The 19,446-nt window shown below is 40.0% G+C and overlaps 1 protein-coding gene across 2 annotated transcripts in view; it reads left to right on the top strand.

The window, feature by feature from the left end:
• NELL1 (neural EGFL like 1) overlaps positions 1 to 19,446 on the top strand; it is a 1,014,750-nt gene that overhangs the window by 503,597 nt on the left and 491,707 nt on the right. For both annotated transcript variants that reach the window (XM_043452361.1, XM_043452360.1), the window contains exon 13: positions 6,665 to 6,790. In XM_043452361.1, the coding sequence (XP_043308296.1) occupies positions 6,665 to 6,790 (126 nt within the window). The remainder of the gene's footprint in view (positions 1 to 6,664; positions 6,791 to 19,446) is intronic.

Below are 19,446 nucleotides of genomic sequence, written 5' to 3'. Positions count from 1 at the left end.
CCCTCTGTCACTATTTCTAATCCTAGAGGGGGCCTTCAACAGTCTCACGTATCCTGAGCTAAGGTTGTATCAAGGGTTCCAGCTCAGAGCAGAATTCTACCACCTGTTTTGGGGTCCTGAGTTACCGGAGTCTAAAGTTTGAAAGAGTTAGGGTTTAATTTAAAAGACCCACAGGAATACTCATGAGGAGTACAGCTTCACTATTTTAACAGAGAGCATCATACAGAACAAATGTCATGGACAGGATGCACAGTGACATCCAATTTGGAGATCTGCCTGTTTCCATACATTTCATGGGAGCACCAGACATGTCTAACATAGGCTCGAAAAGTTAGAGAGAGCTGGAACGGGCCCGGGGAGAACAATGCCACATGTGAAGTGAGACTGTGGGTTCAAACCCAGGGTCTTACGCTTACTGACTTTATGCCTTGTACAAGTGATCTCATAGTCTCTGAGCCTCAGTTTCCTTATCATGACATACAGATGTCTGTCTCCTATAGGAAGAGTCAAATGGAATAAATGGGGTGATGCAGTGCTACCTGTGGAGTGCCTAACAGTTTCTGATATGTAGAAATGACAGATTTTGAATATTAACCAGGTGCCAGGGGCTGTTCCTAGTTATACCCTATGAGGTTAGGAACTACTAGGCTCTCTTTCATTTTCATATCATCCTGTGCCTAATGATGTGTTTTTAAAATTTTTATCCATTAAACCTTCCAGTAGCTAACTTAACGGTGGTTCTTAGAAAATCTTGCTAGACTGATCTAGACCTTTAGGTTGAACCAGGCCTTGAATGAGTTCAACTTCTCCTTTGAGGTTCAGTTTCAGACAGTTTCTTCTTGCCTCCTGGCTCTGGGTAAATATCAGAGTAGGAAGGACCGTTGCTTGAGAGAGGCACCTGCTTTATTTAGGCAAAACTCCATCACCACCCGAGCTATGGTCAGATTTCATTTCAGGCTTATATTTAAAACCCTCATTGCTTTGGGCTCACTCAGTTTCTCTCTCTGAGCATCAGTTCATTCTTTAATTGGGGAGTTCTGTTTATTTCTTTTTCTTGATTTGGTAATTTCATAACCTTTTAGGATCTTTTGTCTGTGAACAAAAAACATTTGTCCTAGGCTCATTTTGAAAAATCTCAGTTGTTTGCTCTTTCTCAGGATTTTCTCAAGATATCTCAGCTCTCTGAAGACGTTAATTGTGTTTTGATTCTCTGTATAATCAGATTGGCTTGTGGAGCACTCTTGAGTTCTCTTGAAACTGTCTGCAGGGTTGTGCCTTTCCCTGAGTTTGGAGAGGCAGGCTTTCTTAGGCAGATGTGTTTCTTCTCATCCCTTGTCCCCATCCTGAAACCAGGGGAGTTATCAATTCTTTTCTTTCTTCCATCCTCTTGTCTCAAGGAACCCATGTCTCTAAATACTTTCTTTGTCTCCCTACCATCATTTTTACCAGGAAGTGATTTTTATATCGGATGTTTGTAGGATAGAAGATAAGCAACAAAGATAAAGTACTGACAGTTTAATTTTCTGGTACATTTGTCAAATTTTCTGCCTTATTTTGTTCTTCTTGTGGGCCTCCCTCGGTTCAATCTCTGGGTCAGGAAGATTTCCTGGAGAAGGGAATGGCTACCCACTCTAATATTCTTGCTTGGAGAATTCCATGGACAGAGGAGCCTGGCAGGCTACAGTCCATAGGGTCGTAAAGAGTCGGCCATGACTGAGCAATGAACACTTTCACTTTCACCAGGAAATTGAGATATGCCAAGGCTGGAATTACCCATGGTATGAATTGAAACAAACTCAGTGACACAGCACCATAGCAGCGGGGATTCCTGGCTGTGGCGTGGGAGTGGCTCACAGAGAGCAAGGGTTGGATAAACCTATGTGGGAAATTCTCCCTGGGATTTCCTAACATCCTCTTCCTGGTTTTTTGAAAATATTTCTGTTCAGGGCTTGGCATCCTGTGAAACAAGGTGATAACTTGGTTGTTAGAATCAAAATAAACTCGTTATGGCCCAGTAACTCCTTCAAATCCAGATGAGGCTGCTGCCTCAGTGGCCTGAGGGAAATGAGCTGGGAGTTTCTCTGTGGGAGGAGCTGACAAGGGTCCATAACAGAGAAACATTTATTCTCATCAGTGGCCTGATTGGCAGCTGTGGCCCATAGGCTGAAGACTGCATTGCCTCTAAGGCAAGTCCTGACTAGTTTCTCATCTGAAAAAATGGCTAGGCATCATAGCAGTATAGAATGAGTTCACTGTAGCTGCATCTCTGTGAGTAAAATACCAACGTGATTTAGCCTTCAGCTTGCCCTGCTCCAATCTATTCTCTTCACTGCAGCCAAACTATATTTTAAAAACAGAAATTGGACTTTGTCACCACCATGATTTAAGCCCAGGCTCCTTTATGTGGCCTCCAGAGCCCAGCAGGGGTGGCCCAAGCTCATCTTTCCGGTTTGTCTTCAAATAGGCAAAGTTCCCACCTCTAATGAATTCTTTTCATTCTTCTCTATCGGGTATGTTATTTTTCTCCCCTTCACCTGTTTCACTGCTGTTTCAGGTCTTGGATGAACAGTCACTTCTATAGAGAATCCATCTCTAAACTTCTCAGACTATGTCAAATCCCCGTTAAATGATCTCACATTATTGGTAGAACATGTAAGTTCTGCTCAGTATCTTGCCAGGCTGTGAGGTCTATGATGGTATTTTATTCATCACCCTGCCTTTAAAAGCATAATAGAGGGCTAATTAGTGTTCTTTGAATGTACAGATGAAAGGTCCTCACCCTTTATAACTCTGCAAAGACAAAAAGTTTAGGTTTGGCAGTTTCCCTTCTGTTTCCTCATCTCCATTCTCTAAGCTGAATTTCTGTTCATCTTTCAAGATCAAATTTAATGATCTCCATTGCAATGCTTCTCATGGTCATTCTCTGTACTGGTCAGGGTAGACTCAATGGCTTAAATTAACAAAAGCATATTTCTAGGTCATGCAACATGTTCATCATGCTGGTCTGGTGACCTGCTCCTCACTCAGGGACCCAGGCTGAAAGAGTTCCATTTCTGTGTTTACATAATTTCCAAGACAGGAAGAAGGAAATGTGTTAAGTCTGATGCTGGCCTTTAATCTTTCCACCTCAAGGTGGTAGGCTTCTGCTTAGATTCATGCTCGGAAGAGGATGGGAAAGTACAGTTGAATTATTTGCTCAGGAGGAGGAAATATGGTAATATACTGGATGAAATGTGCTAATGCAGACCAGGCCCCTCTTATATCTGGCTTTTCTTGGTGTCTCAACCCCTCACTTACAATGATCTGTTCTTCCACTCTCACATAGTCAAATGAAAGATTTTGTAATCAGCAACAACTAAATCACCTTTGAAATCTTAGTGTCAAGCACATCACTCTATAACTCCATTCCCTGGCTTTCCAGCTCACACACTGTAGTAGTCACACTGGAATCATTTCTGCCTCCCTCAGGAGTCCTGCTGCAGTTAGGGTTCCCTGGGAAGCAAACTCTGGGATGGAGACTGACATGCAGGAAGTTTGATAGGGACAGAATGCCTTTGGGGAAGGGAAAGATACAGAATTGGGCAGAGGGAGGGGTTAGCTGCATCTCATTGAGTGCTCTGAACCCAGTATAGTCTTTCACAATTATCTTGAGTTACTGCTGAGGAGAGCCATCCTTCAGTGAAGGTTGTCGCCAGGGTTGGGGCGTGACTAAGGGTGAGGCAGCTCACATAAGTCAAGGACAGTCTTCCTCAAAGGCTAACAGTTGATTTTTTAGCAGGCAGTACTTCCAGCAGCTGGGGGAACAAGTTCTTTAGCTTTGGTCTGGGCAGTGCATTTCAACTCCCTCTTGTTGTCCTCACTTCTTTCCTTAATAACTGCGATTCCTTGGCATCTCATGATCATCAACTCTTTTCTTGCAGCATCAATTCCCTTGTTTCTCATTTTAATCTATCCTCTTTGTTCAAACACTCATCTTTGGGTACAACTTTTTCCCACTACCCTGCCCCTTCCCCAAATATCTGGGTGCATCTGGAGTGAAGCACATGGCCACGCTGACTGCTCTCACTTAGCATTTATGGTCACAAGTCACATGTGCCTCTGTAGCCACCTACTATACTCTCTAGTAAATTGTTTCCTCCTTTCCCAAAATGATGACTTCATACCTCTTCCCCTCTCTTTAAACATCTAGTACCACCTCCTTCTCCTAATTCTCAGATGTTACTCTCTCACTTCACTGAGAAAATTAAAAAAAACAAGCAAAGGAGCATTACTTCATCTTTCTGCCACCAAAGATACCAGCTTTCTTCCCTTATCTCTTAGTTCATTTTTGTTGTAAAAATGACTTGCTCCATCTGTGGACCAGAACCCAACTCCTCTTGTCTCCTCCAAGACTGCTCCTGCAGAAATCTGCTCTCATTCTTTTTGTCTTTATTGAGTTTGTTGCAATATTATGTCTGTTCATGTTTTGATTTTTTGGCCGTGAGGCATGTGGAGTGTTACCTCCCTGACCAGGGACTGAACCTACACCTCCTGAGTTGGAAGGTGAAGTCTTAACCAATGGACCATCAGGGAAATCCCTGCTGTCTCTTCTATAATGTCAGTTTTCTTCATAGTGGTGAATCATGTCCAACCGTGTGTAAACATTCTATGATCTTTTCCAGAACTGTCTTTAAACAAGACTGTCTTTCAACATGGAGTCTCCCTAGAGCTACTACAGTTTTTCTTCTCTTGATGGCAAAATATCTCAAAAAGTTTGCCTTGTTTTTCTGTCTCCTTCAGCTTTCCTTCTTTCTTTAATTGACTCCAGTCAGGCTTTACCAGCCACTTTCCCCAAACTTCTCTTAACAGCTCAAGGGCAACAATGAACTTCTTGCCAAATCAAAATGTTAATTCTGTCTCTATCTTATTCAACTTTTTCAGCATCAGGTGACAAAACTGACCATTATTCCTTTCTTGAAACACTTTTCCTCTTGACTTTTATGATATTCACTCATCTGTAAAGCAAAATGCTTTAATGATGTAAGGAACCAACTTATTTAAGAATTCTATTGCCTTGAGTGCCAGAAAGATCTGAAACACCTCTAATGATTTCATGCAGTTACTATCCTATCCCAAATTTTTGGGAGAGTCCCCTCCACACCCAAGCTTGATGTACTCATATTATTATACAATTTTTATATTCCCGTTGGCCATTTGTTTTGAAAGCTTATGATACTGTGCACATAGAATTATTGATTGCCTGAATTCTTTCACTAAGTATTGATGTTTGTTTCTTAAATTTAGGGAAGTCTTGCTGACTATGTCTCCTTTCAGAGCCTCAGTTAACTTTCAAGTATAGGTTAACAGATCTTTAGTACTGAAAAGAATCTGATATTATTTGGGGGACAAAACACCCCCAAATATTTATTTCCTAAATAAAATATTAGGAAATAAATCCATCTACATTTATTTTTAAAGTAAATAAATAAGTTTTAAGGGGTTCAATGTAGTTTCTGTGCATGAAGATTACTAGGATTTCAGTGATTATCTTAGTAGTAATGTTACATTTGACTAGTGATCATTTTCAGAGTGCTTTCATGAGGTTAATCGTAATAAATGAGAGTTGGACGTTTGATTTCAAATTGTGGATATAGTGTGTTCTTACAGGGTGACTTAGTGCCAGACATTTAACTTCTCTAAGCCTCAGTCTGACTTTAGAATGATGGTAGTGCTGTACTTCACTCATGGAATTGTATGTGGGTTAAATTAGATGGCACATTGAAAGATATAGAGCAGTAGGTTCAGAGGTAACCCTTATGATGAGGGTCATCTGCTAGTAATTAACCAGATTGGAGCTAGAGCTCATATTGGCTCTTTTGGATTTCCACAATGTTTTTATTCTTCCCTCTCCCAGGCCATCACACATTAGCAGTCCGAGTAAAATGAATGTAAACCCATTTTTTAAAAACATAAACTCTAGGAAAGACTAAACTTTATGCTTATGGTTGTAGGTTATCTTAATTCTTATCATGAACTTTTTATGAGACAGAAGGTGATGGCTCTGATCTCCATTCCAAAGAGAAAAAGATCTTTTTTGTTGAATCAGCCCATTATTCTGTGACATGGGATGCATCTCCAGGTCAAGCGATGAAAGACATTAATTTTCATTAGATAGCAGTTGCTGTCTGTATTCATAGTACAACATGGGAGAAAGTGGCTCCACAGTCATTTTGTACCAGATGGATTAAAGCATGTATTAGTAAGAAAAACAAGCAGAGGGGGGCTGAATTCTCTTGATCTCTCTGATGAAAGCCACACTGTGTACAGTGGACACCTAATAAATATTCATTGATGTCAATGCCTGGACACAGAACTCCTTGATTTGGGACATTTAAATCAAGCATCCTTTTTGGTGAGAGGTTAATAATAGATTCAGTCTTCATACTTCTTGAGTTCTTCACTGTTCTGTCCCACCGTGCATCTTTCTAGAAAGATTTTCAGCTTTAGATGGAATCTTCTACACCAGCTGAAATTTGCGCTTAAGCTTTTGTGCTAATGCATCTTGCTTTTCCTCTTGCCTTCCATAGGCATTCATCTTTTCTAATTTCATTGTAAGATGATCACATTCCAGTTCAGTCATTCGACTAACTGTGTTATTGCTTCTTTTCTTTTTTTTCTTCTTCAGATATTGATGAGTGTGCAGCTAAGATGCATTACTGTCATGCCAACACTGTGTGTGTCAACCTGCCTGGGTTATATCGCTGTGACTGTGTCCCAGGATACATTCGTGTGGATGACTTCTCTTGTACAGGTGAGTGCTAAGAAGCAATGTTGCTTTTATGATTCAGTCCTTCTCTGCATCGTTATTTGTGTTGTTTCCTTTAGCTCCAAGTACACTAATACTATTTTTACCAAACTAATTCTTCTCTTTCATTATCTTACCATCAAGTTTTTTGGAAAAAAATGATAATTTAAGCCTGCCTAATTTATTTCCACTTTTGTTATGTCCTCCTCTGTATGTGTGCACGCATACATTCATATATGGTTTGAACTTGAAGTCTCAGTTGCCTATGGTGATGCTGAAGGACTTAGAGATTCCTTCTCCAAAAAGAGAAAAGTATCAAACTATTCTCCTTTCATCATGGTGAAATGTTTTTGTATATGAGAAAATGTACTTTGTTTTCACTGGGAAAGACAAGAGGTTAAATTTAAAGTGTGCAAGAGTGCCTGGTGGGCGAGATTGGGCCTATGGGGGGGTCACTCGAGACTTTTCACTGACACATGGTTAGTTTCTCCTCTCTTCTCCCTTCATCACACTGGGCTGTCAGCCCTAAATGGGAATGCCAGGCATTGTGGTTGGTGCCTGTGTGTGAGCAGTGCTAGCTTGGGGGCATTTGGTTTGAGGTTCCATTAGCATTTAAGTCATGAATATGGAGACATGAGCAGTCAATTGGCTAGGATGAGAAAAGGTTCTGATTCTGTCTTCTTTTGGATGAAATGTGTTTAAATGCCCAATCTTTAACCTATAAATAAAGGGCTCCTTGAATATAAGATTTCAGTCATGTTATGTATTTCTCTGACTCTTGTATCTTTCTCTTGGTCCTAATGACTTTGGTATATAAACAGTGATTTCTTCACTCACAATGGAATGGTCAGTCAGTCAGTCAGTCAGTTCAGTCGCTCAGCCGTGTCCGACTCTTTGCGACCCCATGAATCGCAGCACGCCAGGCCTCCCTGTCCATCACCAATTCTTAGAGCTTGCTCAAACTCATGTCCATCGAGTTGGTGATGCCATCCAGCCATCTCATCCTCTGCCGTCCCTTTCTCCTCCTGCCCTCAATCCCTCCCAGCATCAGGGTCTTTTCCAATGAGTCAGCTCTTTGCATGAGGTGGCCAAAGTATTGGAGTTTCAGCTTCAGCATCAGTCCTTCCAATGAACACCTAGGACTGATCTCCTTTAGGATGGACTGGTTGGATCTCCTTGCAGTTCAAGGGACTCTCAAGAGTCTTCTCCAACACCACAGTTCAAAAGCATCAATTCTTAGGTGCTCAGCTTTCTTCACAGTTCAACTCTCACATCCATACATGACCACTGGAAAAACCATAGCCTTGACTAGACGGAATGGTACTCATTTCTAAACATTTTGTGTTTTGAATGACCTTTCCAAAAGTACAAAAAGTTACAAAAGTTCGAGAAGTATGTTTGTATCTCCAATTACTTTTACTATTGTTTGTTGTATTAATAATATCTTAGAGTTACTGTTCTTTGGCTAAAAGGACTAGTGATTTCAGAGTGATGAGGTTTCTGATTCCCGCAGTTGGTCAAGTCTCAATTATCTGTCTTTTACATGATTTTCTTATAAGAAAATCCCTGGAGAAAAAAAGATTTCATAAATATTATGCTGAGACATAAACATTTTAAGGGGGCAAAACTCGTGTGGACCTGTCAACAAACAATTGAAAAATCTGTGATGTTTCAGATGACTATTACTCTGTTCTCGTTGGTCTATCCATGGTCCTGACTTATGTTAGTTCTGACATTAGGCAGAGGCAGTGAATCACCTCCCAACACAGCTGCACCTTATCATGCAGCTCAGACCTAATTAAGGCACGGCTGGTTGGAAATTATTTGCGAATCCATAACACCTCTGCTCTTACTTTGTCATGGGAGGAGGAAGGCAAGAGCTGGTACTTATTGAAAGCCTATTAAAGACAGGTGCTTTGCCCAGTAGTTTGTATATATGGATGAAGATGGAAAATGTATTATTTTTTAAGAACTAGCCCCAGAGTTACTTTTAGAAAGAGAGCTGTGTTGTTCGGAGTAAAAGGCAAGGGTATGGGTATCAGTGGGCACTCCATCCCCCTCTAGAAAAACATAGTGTTTCAGGAAAAAAATGTATACACACATGTTTTGTTCTGTTGGTATGTATGTTTTGTCCGAGAGAGAATAGAAAAGTTAGGACAAAAGAGAGAAAATAAGAGGAGAGAGAAACCAGTCAGAGCCGAAGGCTGGGTGCTATGAAGCAGTGATCCCCTGCCTGTTTGGCACCAGGGATCAGTTTTATGGAAGACAATTTTTCCATGAACTGATTGGGAATGGTTTTGGGATGATTCAAGTGCATTACATGTATTATGCATTTTATTTCTATTGTTATTACATTAGCTCCACCTCAGATTGTTAGGCATTAGATCCTGGTGGTTGGAGGTGCCTGCCGTAGAGGATAGAGGCCAATGAAAACCACCCAGTGAAAGGATGGCTGAAAGGATTTTTAAGGATAGGAATATTTAATCTGAGGTGGTTTGTTGTGGTTTTGTTGTGTAGTATGCAATGTGAGTCTTCCTCATGACCCTCTAACCTTCAGCAAAATCTGCTGCTTAAAGGTGAACCTCCCCCTTGGCACCCCAAAGAAATTTAAGTTAACATGGCAGACAGCAGAAATGGTACATATGTGTATATGAAGGATAGCATGACCTCAGAGGCAGAGGTAACTCTTCCTATCCTTTCCCTGATGCCCAGAGTGCATTTAAACAGACGTACATGTATCATAGGCACCATGGCCTCCCTCAGGAGTGTCAAAAATCTCGATGAGGGCTTTGGACTTCCCCCCATAGATCATAGGATTGAGGATAAGATCTCTTTCTTTAAAAAAGAAATCTTCCATTGGTCCCAGATGTTTTTATCTACCACCCATTTTTCTGCTGCCTTTCACAGCAAACCTCCTGATAGATTTGTCAGCGGTTGTTGTCTCCATGGCATGTACTTCCTTCACATCTCCTCTTCAACCCCTCCCGTTAAGTCTTCTGGTCTCACCATTCAGCAGAGAGTGTGTTTATCAAGGTCAACCATGAGCCCCGTCTTGCTCAATCTAATCTTATCTTTGTGACCTCTCAGCAGCATTTAGCAGAGCTGACTACATCTTCCTTATTTAGACACATCATTTTTTTTGACCTTTGAGACAATAGGTTTCCTGATTTTCTATCTATGTCACCGGTCTTTCCTGCCCAGTGTTCCTGGCTATTCTTCTTCCTCTGCTGATATCTTAAAGGTTAAAGTACTGTAGAGCTCTGCCCTAGAACCTTTTCTCCTGTTATCTATATAACCTTTTTAGATGTCTGCATTCAATATTACAACATTATAGCATCTCTGGCAATAACTCCTAAATTTTTGTCCAGTTCCAATCTTTCTCATGAGCTTCTGAATCATATATTCAACTTGACATCTACACATAGGTGTTTAATAGGATTTCATATTGACATGTATGAGAGAGAACTCTATTTTTTTCTAAGTTTATTTTGGAGGAACATTGATGGGAATGAGGAGAGCTGAGAGACAAACTTTCTCCTTGTGGTCATTTCTCCTCCAGACCAGACTCAAGGGCCTCCATTAGACAGCTGCGTGGTCAGCTGTTACTCTGACATTCACCTTCGTGTCCTGAAAATAAGTCTGTTAGGCCAAATATGCTCTTGACTCTTCAAGACAGAGCAGGCCCCCACATCTAATCTCTGCCATTTCTTTACTGGTAGAGAAGACTTCTTCTGCCAAGCAGTTATAGTCCTCTGTAATAAATGAGGTGTATAGTAAATGTATACCACTGTAAGATGTCTTTTCAGATGCTTCGTTTCCAGGAAGAAAAATTTCTAGGAGAAATTCACAGGCTTGAAGACATCCTTTTGTTTACCTGACATGGCATTTCTCATTATTGTCATTCTTATTTCCAAGGATCGTTCTAGTCTCTGTCCCAAGTCAATTAGTACATTGGGTCACTTTTTTTCCTCTTTAATTTTTCGTGGTTTGTCATTTCCTTTGGCACTGACATTTTAGAAGTTAGTAGTCCTATTGAAAATCTACGATTGCTAAAAATTTAGTGATCTTAAAATTAAAGAAGATGTATGAGCTTTGGTGATACATTGATTTATTGAATGACTGGTTCACTCTTTCATTCATTCATTCACTCTTCCATTTATTCATTTGTATGTCCAATATGCAGCTAGTGTCTATCATGAGTGTTAGGAAATATGACCAAAGAGATGACTGACAAGTGACCTCTTTGTCCGGAAGTTCATGGTCAGTGTGGTAGTATTTTCAAAGGAGAAAACTCAAATGTGCATTCTCCATCAACAGTGTTCCAAGTTTACCAAATCAGTTCTTCTTCAAAGTCTTAGAAGAGTTTAGATAAGTATTGGGTATTTCGCATCCTACATTTTGACCCTTGACAAATCCCAGAGAAGGGACCCTGAAATTACCTTTCCCACTTCTGTGCTGTAACAGCAGTCCTTTGATAAAGGCTGCACCACAGGCAACAGATGCCAAGATGATGCTGGAAATAAAGACAGTATATCAAACAGAGAAGAAATGGTACCTCTTTCTTTTTTTCTGGTTAGAAAGTGAAAAAGTCATATCTCATGGGATATTAAAAGTTCTGAGAATTCAACATTGAAAATAATTACCTAAAACTTTAACATGTGGTCTAACTCAGTCATTACTGTGGAGGGTGGGGGGAGCTGGGGTTCCCTGACATAACTGTGTGGTTTGTGTTAGGCTCTGTACTTTTTTTCTAGGAGAGTTTTCATTGGTAAAATTGAAAGCATTGGGTCTTTGACACTGGGTAAGTTTTTGATCTTGAAATTTGTGTGTGATTCTAAATCATTTTCTGTTCTGTAAGAGATCCCCGATTTGCTCTTGTTCTTTTATGAATTTTGAAGTGGGAGAAGTGTCTAAAATTGAGGTTGGGGCGGGTGGCTTTCTCTTCCTGGGATTCCTTTGATTTTTGTAATGGTCAAGCTGCTTGATTTATTGGTCGCTGGTCCCTGACTTTTATTTATCCCCAGTTAAACTCCCTGTGTTTAGATTGTTTGATAAGATGTTATCATTGAATACTCAGGCAGCCTTAAGGGAGGAGACTTGTGATTTATGATCAAAGCATGCAGCAGTAAGACAGGTACTTGACGGTAATGGGTAAGCATTCATTTTTATGCCAAAAACCTCCCAAAGAGATAAGAAATAAAGGGAAGAAGTGAAATAACAAGTAGCACATGTGATTTCCATTACCTTGCCGAGAGATTTTTTTTTTTAAATGTTCTTTGATATTGGCATGGAAGGGAGATTGCAGGAAATGTGTTTGAAATCAAGTAAATTGAAAGTTAGATGTAGTAGTCTATTAATTTAATGGTTTAAATTTAGTTGCATATAATCAAAGGTGAGAAAACAATTTAAAAGATGTAAAAGTTAGAAATTTTAGACTAGTTCTCTGGAAAAATATTTTCTTACTAAGATTAATGAAATACAGATCATTTCAAATATTGAGATACCTGGTGTGAACAAAGTCATGGGACACATGGCTGAAATAGAAAATCCTCCTCCTTGATTGAGCACAGTAGTGAATCACACACTGATTATCCTTATATTTCCAGCACATAGTATGTGCTTGTTTTGGACATATTGTTCTTGTTTACTTTTGACTATCTGGGATCATAGCTGGTGCAAGTTACTAATTATTTGCCTCTCAGTTGAGATAGGGGCTTCCCTGGTGGCTCAGTGGTAAAGAATCTGCCTGCACAATTCAGGAGATATGGGTTTAATTCCTGGGTCAGGAAGATCCCATGGAGAAGGGAATGGCAACCCACTCCAGTATCCTTGCCTGGGAAATCCCATGGAGAGAGGAGCCTGGCAGGCTACAGTCCGTGGGGTTGCTAAAAGAGTTGGACAAGACTGAGCATCTAAAGCAAAACAGCAAGAGGACATACAGATATAAGAATAAAATTCCAGTCATGGATTGGTAGACTGCTTGTACTTTAATAGGAAATGCTCTATCAAATGCTTTAGAAGGCAAATCTTTCTGGAAAGATAATGAGACTACATTTACTGATATATTGAATAAGAAAAGTCAGAATAAGACTTATACCTTTGGATATTTCAAAACCCGCTTAAAAACTCTGTGGTTCTCTGTGAAACATTTGCCTTTTGTTTTGATTTATTTGCCCTGTATATTCTTTTTCTTTTTTTCCTTCTTCTTCCCTATATTTAAGCAGACTTTGTCACCATCCTCTCCCTCCAGAGATGTATGTATGTAAAACTAAAAAAGCAGAATTCCAAAATTCTAACCCTTTAGGGCAGAGGTTCTCAACCCTCACCTTAGGTTAGAATCACTTAGGACATGAATTTTAAAAAGTTGATAACCTGAGATTTACCCGTTGGGGTTTTGGTTTTCATTTGGTCTAGAGTTGTGACCTGGCTTCAGTGTTTTTTTATTTTTTTACTGTCCAAGTGATTCTAACATGCAGTCAAGGTTGACAGCTCCTGCCTTTGTAGAGCACAAAGGGTTGGAGTTAGGAGAGAAAATGTGGGCAGGGAATCAATGAGAAAAAATCGCCCTCTGAATTGTAGACTAGAAAAGAATTGCTTTGAATGGGTAGAGGGTGACTTGGTGGTTGAAGGTAATTCAAGCAGAGACTTGAGCAGTTTCTGGAGGGAAGGACTCTGCCTCCGAGGCTGCCTTTTGGAGTGTGAGATTCTGGAGAAAACGAGGCTGTGGGATGCTCTGCAAGTGGGCCTCATGGGTAGGACCTGAATCTTCAACTGTTTTCTGACTGTTGTGATACTGCAAGGAGAAGGCAATGGCAACCCACTCCAATGTTCTTGCCTGGAGAATGCCAGGGATGGGGGAGCCTGGTGGGCTGCCGTCTATGGGGTCGCACAGAGTCGGACACGACTGAAGCGACTTAGCAGCAGCAGCAGTGATGCTGCAAAGAGCCCTTAAAGATAAATGGAACATCTCCATGGTGATGTTCATCTCCTGTGTGTTCCACAGGCCAAGGACCGGACTGATTTCTCTCTATGCCAGTGTCAGAGTCACTTGGAATCTTCTAGAACCATGACACCATCAGCTGAAAGCAAAGAATCCTCACAATGACAGACAACATTTCCACTACCCACCAACTCAGAAAAACAGGAGTTCAGAACCATTCATTAAGTAGAAATAATATTATAGCAAGCTACGTTATGTGCACATACAGATTTGGGATGGGACCTCTCTGCCCATCACATGTGAAAAACAGTTAACAAAAGAAAACAGGAGAAATTAAGAGGACCCTCTGAATGGGGTTCATAGAGTGAATGTTTGATTTTCCACGACAATTTTAGTTTTCCATGTGTTGTCCTAGAGAAGCCAAAAAGCAGATACTTACTGCATTTAGCAATAATAGTGTTAAAATAGTGCCGAGGTTTATTAAAGACAGGAAATATGTCTTAAGGAGGATATCAAAGGGCATTTCTCTTGAGACTTTATGAAGGGTTTGTCTGGTATTTGGCTTCCTTGTTGGGTTTAACTGAGTGGGTGTTTGTTTTTTGTTTTCTGGTTTTTTTTTTTTTTTTATCAGTCATATTGTAAAGGATCTGACCCACACAGGCTGCTGCAGACCAACTAGGATAAATGATGGATCTTGCCCCCAGGGTGTTTCTACACAAACGTATTAAGTACTGTGTTGCCCTTGACTCAAATTCATCATAAAGGCTTGTTAGTATTTCTGCACACTTCATTGTTGGAGTTGTTTGTGCAGAATCACAATTAAGCTTTCACATAAAGGGATTTGATTGAGGCTGCTTTAGCACTTACAGTGGGCTCCCCAAGTGGCTTGGTGGTAAAGAATCTGCCTGCCAAACAGGAGAAGAGGGCTTGATGCCTGGGTCAGGAGATCCCCTGGAGAAGGAAATGGCAAACTACTCCAGTATTCTTGCCTGGGAAATTCCATGGCCAGAGGAACTTGGCAGGCTACAGTCCATGGGATTGCAAAAGACTCAGTGATTCAGTGACAACATGCATTTCCATCACTGTTGAGGCCAGCCTTGCAGCCCTGGTCATATCCACATTTGAGCTGACACAATGAGTGGACATTTCTGTTTAATAACCCATCAAGCTCACATGTGTCCTTTGTTCCCATCTTAAAGACTTGGTGAAAGTGAACGTATTAGTCGCTCAGTCGTGTCCAACTTTTTGCAACCCCATGTAGTCCGCCAGGCTCCTCTGTCCATGGAATTCTCCAGACAAGAATACTGGAGTGGGTTGCTGTTCCCTTCTCCAGGGCATCTTCCCGAGCCAGGGATCGAACCCAGATCTCCCACACCGCAGGCAGATTCTTAACCATCTGAGCCACCAGGGAAGCCTAAAGACTTGGTAAATGCAGGTGTTTAGTTCTTCCCATACTTTTTTTAAGGTATAGTGAAGTATCCTTGGGTTATGTTTCCTTTATGTAAGATTATTGACAGTATACGTTATTTATTCTTGGGCCGAAATGAAAGCTCTAAGTTCTCATGGTTAAAATCTAGTGTATGAATTAATATATAAATTCTACTGATTGCAACCTTTGGCAGTGCCTTTTTTTTTTTTTTTTACTATGTAAATTGGAAAGCCATTTAAATTCTCTGCCTCTTTATCAGTATCCTCTGTATATCTTCACAGAGTTGTTGAAAGATAGTTTAAGTATATTGGTTCAGATTATTTTAGCTTAAATAATAAAAACAAACAAGAAAAGCCCAAATCTATTGGCTTAGATGATAAATTTATTCTCCCACAAGAAAAAGTCTAAGACAGTGTTTCGGGAATTAGTTTATTTAGTTACTGTGACATCCTCAGAGTCCTAGATTGTTTCCAACTTTTTACTTTGTTATTTTCATCCTGATACTTTGAAACTTGATCTAGCTCTCTTCAGGGTTTCAGGATGGCTGAAACAACCCTGCATGTCAGATCTTGACTTAACGATGTCCCCAAAGAGGATTTTCTTCCTAGAGTTCTTCATTAAGATCAAGGATAACTTTATCAAAAATCCATCCCTAGCAGATCTGTTTTCATGTCTCCTTGGCTGAAATATTTTAAAATATTCTGTTAATAAATTTTGCCTAATTGTTGTTCACTTATTGTTGCCTTATTGTTGTTGGCCATGACATGGCCAACTCTTTGTGACCCCATGGATTGCAGCACACCAGGCTTCCCTGTCCTTCACCGTCTCCCAGAGCTTGTTCAAACTCATGTCCATTGACTCAGTGATGCCATCGAGCCTTCTCATCCTCTGCTGCTCCCCTTATCTTCTTGCCCTCTATCTTTCCAAGCATCAGGGTTTTTTCCAATGAGTTGCTCTTTGCATCAAGTGGCCAAAGTATTGGAGCTTCAGCATCGGTCCTTCCAATGAATATTCAGGGTTGATTTCCTTTAGGATTGACTGATTTAATCTTCTTGCTGTCCAGGGGACTCTCAAGAGTCTTCTCCGCAAGAATTTTCTCTTTCTCCCTGGTGGCTCAGATGGTAAAGAATATTCCTCTAATGTGGGAGACCCAGGCTTGATCCCTGGGTCAAGATCCCCTGGAGAAGGAAATGGCAATCCACTCCACTATTCTTGCCTGGAGAATTTCATGGACAGAGGAGCCTGCCAGGCTACAGTCTATGGTATCGCAAAGAGTCAGACATGATTGAATAACTAACAGTAAATTGTGCCTTAGAAAAAGCAAATAGAAGTACATTGAATCAAGATTTATCTCTGAGGTGTAGTGCAGGTCCACCTCAGGATAAATAAAACCCAAGTATTCCTTTATCATATTTGAGTTTTATTGTCAAGGAAGGAAATAATATGTGTGCATATGTATAGATCCACAATTGTGTAGGCAACTGACAGCGTCTATTAGAATATATTGAAAGCCTTGAAAACTATTTCAGTCATAGCAGCAATTGAAATAAATGCAATTAGTTATTCTAAATTTATACTATAAATTTAGTATAATTTAGTATAAAAAATTATATAATTTTTATAAATTTAGTATAAAATACTATATAAATTTAGTATATGTTTAGTATAAAATACTATATAAATTGCATTTATACTAAATGCAATTAGTTATACTAGATTTATAGGGGCTTCCCTCATAGCTCAGTTGGTAAAGAATCTGCCTGCAATGCAGGAGACCCGGGTTCGTTTCCTGGCTCGGGAAGATCCCATGGAGAAGGAAATGGCAACCCACTCCAGTATTCTTTCCTGGAGAATCCCATGGGCAGAGGAGCCTGGCGGGCTACAGTTCATGGGGTTGCAAGAGTCGGACACGACTTAGTGACTAAACTGCCACCATACTAAATTTGGGGTTTCCCTGGTGGCTCAGTGGTAAAGAACCTACCTGCCAATGCAGGAGATGTGGTTTCGATCCCTCGGTTGGGAAGATCCCCTGAAGAAGGAAATGGCAACCCACTCTAGTATTCTTGCCTGGGAAATCCCATGGACAGAGGAGCCTGGTGGGCCCTAGTCCTTGGGGTCACAAAGAGTCAGACACGACTTAGCAACTGAGCCAAACAACATACTTAATTTATGTGTATATCTCTGTGTAGATATATGGATAGATATTATATTTATTTATATACATGTCATTTACCCATATTTGGAGATAGTTTAGGAATCAGGCACCTTTTCATACTTTGCTATAAGAATATCCATTGATACAAACTTGCCTTAGGATAATTTGACAGTATATATCAAAAGGCCTGGAAATATTTATTTATAGTAACTTATTCTAAAGATAAAATCAATGTTATTTATGTGAGATTTTCATTGTGGCTATTTATTCTACTTATTATTTATAAAAAAAAGAAAGTATAAGGAGCCTAAATAGGAATTAATGAATGTTTGATTGAATAAATTCCATGTATTCATGTATGACTTCAACAGATCTTAAAATAGTGTCTAGAAGACAATTCAGTGTCAATGGAAAATTCTTATTATATAATATGATGAAATTCCAACCAGTATGTATAATATTTTCCAATTAAAATAAATACATAAAATTATGCATGAATATACAGAAACAAAAGCAGGGAATATTCCCCCAGATAAGTATGTAATGTATTAGAGAGTATCTGTGAGTGGAAGTTTATATATCTTTTTACACGTTTTATACTTTACATATTTTCCAATTTTTCCATGAAGTGGAATGAAAAACGCAGTGAATCTGTATTATGCTTTAGTATCAGAAAAGTGTTATTAAAATATTCGAAAACAGAAAATACTAGATAAAGATGACATCGAGTTTTTTCCTCCAAAATATTCGGTCATCTTACTAAATCAAATTAAAAAATGTTTTAGACTGGATTGTGCTAATGCCTTTCATCTGTAGTGACCTAGGTTAGGAGCCTGAAATAAAGGGATTAAAAGCAAAGGATTTGCTGGGTAATTTGATTGGATATGGCATTTGAAGGACACTTGAGGTTATGATGTTATTTTCCTCCTGTGTGGGTCATAGAAGGTGGTCTGATAACCAGGCCCTACCTTTTGTATTTTTCTTAATCTCTTCTGTCAGAATTTCCAGATTCTAGGTAGTTGGTCCATTTTCTTTCTTCCCCCCCCTGAATTGTGGCTAAGTCAAAGATAGATACTGAGAGGAGACAGAGAAGTCTCAGGATTTCCATATAAAAACAATCACTGGCAACATAGAGAATCAGGCAACATAGATTCTAGATCTGCACTTGACACCTGCTCACTGAATGAATGCCACTGTCTCAACATTTTCCTTTGGACCTTGAAAGATTAAGGATTAACTAGCAGAATAGTTTTCAGACAGAGTAATGGGATTCCAAATAACATTTATTTTGGAAAGAGTTCAGCTTATTTTTTTTTTTTAAGCAGGAGATAATCTCACGAGCTACTACATTTCTAATTCTGTGATTCTTTAAGGTATGGTTCTTGACCTCTAGGGAATTATGATCTCTTTGCAGATGTGCATGCTCAGTTGTGTCCGACTATTCATGACCCAATGGACTGGGGCCAGCAAGGCTCCTTTATCCATGAGGTTTCCCAGGCAAGAATACTGGAGTGGATTGCCATTTCTTTCTCCAGGGGATCTTCCCAACCCAGGGATCAAACCTGTGTCTCCTGCATTGGCAGGTGGATTTTTTTTTAACCACTGAGCCACCTAGGAAGCCCCAGTGCATGGTCTTTTTGGGGGACGTACAATTAACATTTCAGGAGAATAATTTCATGGAGCATAGAGCCGAGTGCTAAATTGTGAGGTGTGGGTAATGCGGGATCACTGGTGCTGGGGAAAAAAAAAGGTATTAATTACTACATGGTAGAGAGTATGTTTTCCACTGGGATTTGGTTTGGTTTTGATGTTGGGTGGGAGACGGCATAAGAGAACTAAGAAGGAATAGTATGTATGGTGCATAGATCCATCTCTATGTATGTCGTGGAGGTGACCTGGTTAGAAGTGGGAAAAACAAGTCAGACAGACCTGGGTTCCTGCCCCAACTTTAGGCATTATCAGTAGCATCAACTGCATCAACTTGAATCAACTTTGAATCGACTTTGGGGGAAGGGACATAGCTTTCTCTCAGACTCCTGTGAGAAGTAAATGAGATAAAATTTCTAAAGTGGTTGGAAGAGAGCTAAGCACAGAGCAAATATTCAATAACCGTTAGCTACTACTATCACTATTTTACG

This window comes from Cervus canadensis, chromosome 29 (genome assembly GCF_019320065.1).
Source record: "Cervus canadensis isolate Bull #8, Minnesota chromosome 29, ASM1932006v1, whole genome shotgun sequence".
Lineage (NCBI taxonomy): Eukaryota > Metazoa > Chordata > Mammalia > Artiodactyla > Cervidae > Cervus > Cervus canadensis.
The sequence above is the reverse complement of the archived record's forward strand: the minus strand, read 5'-3'. Positions and strand labels throughout refer to the sequence as shown.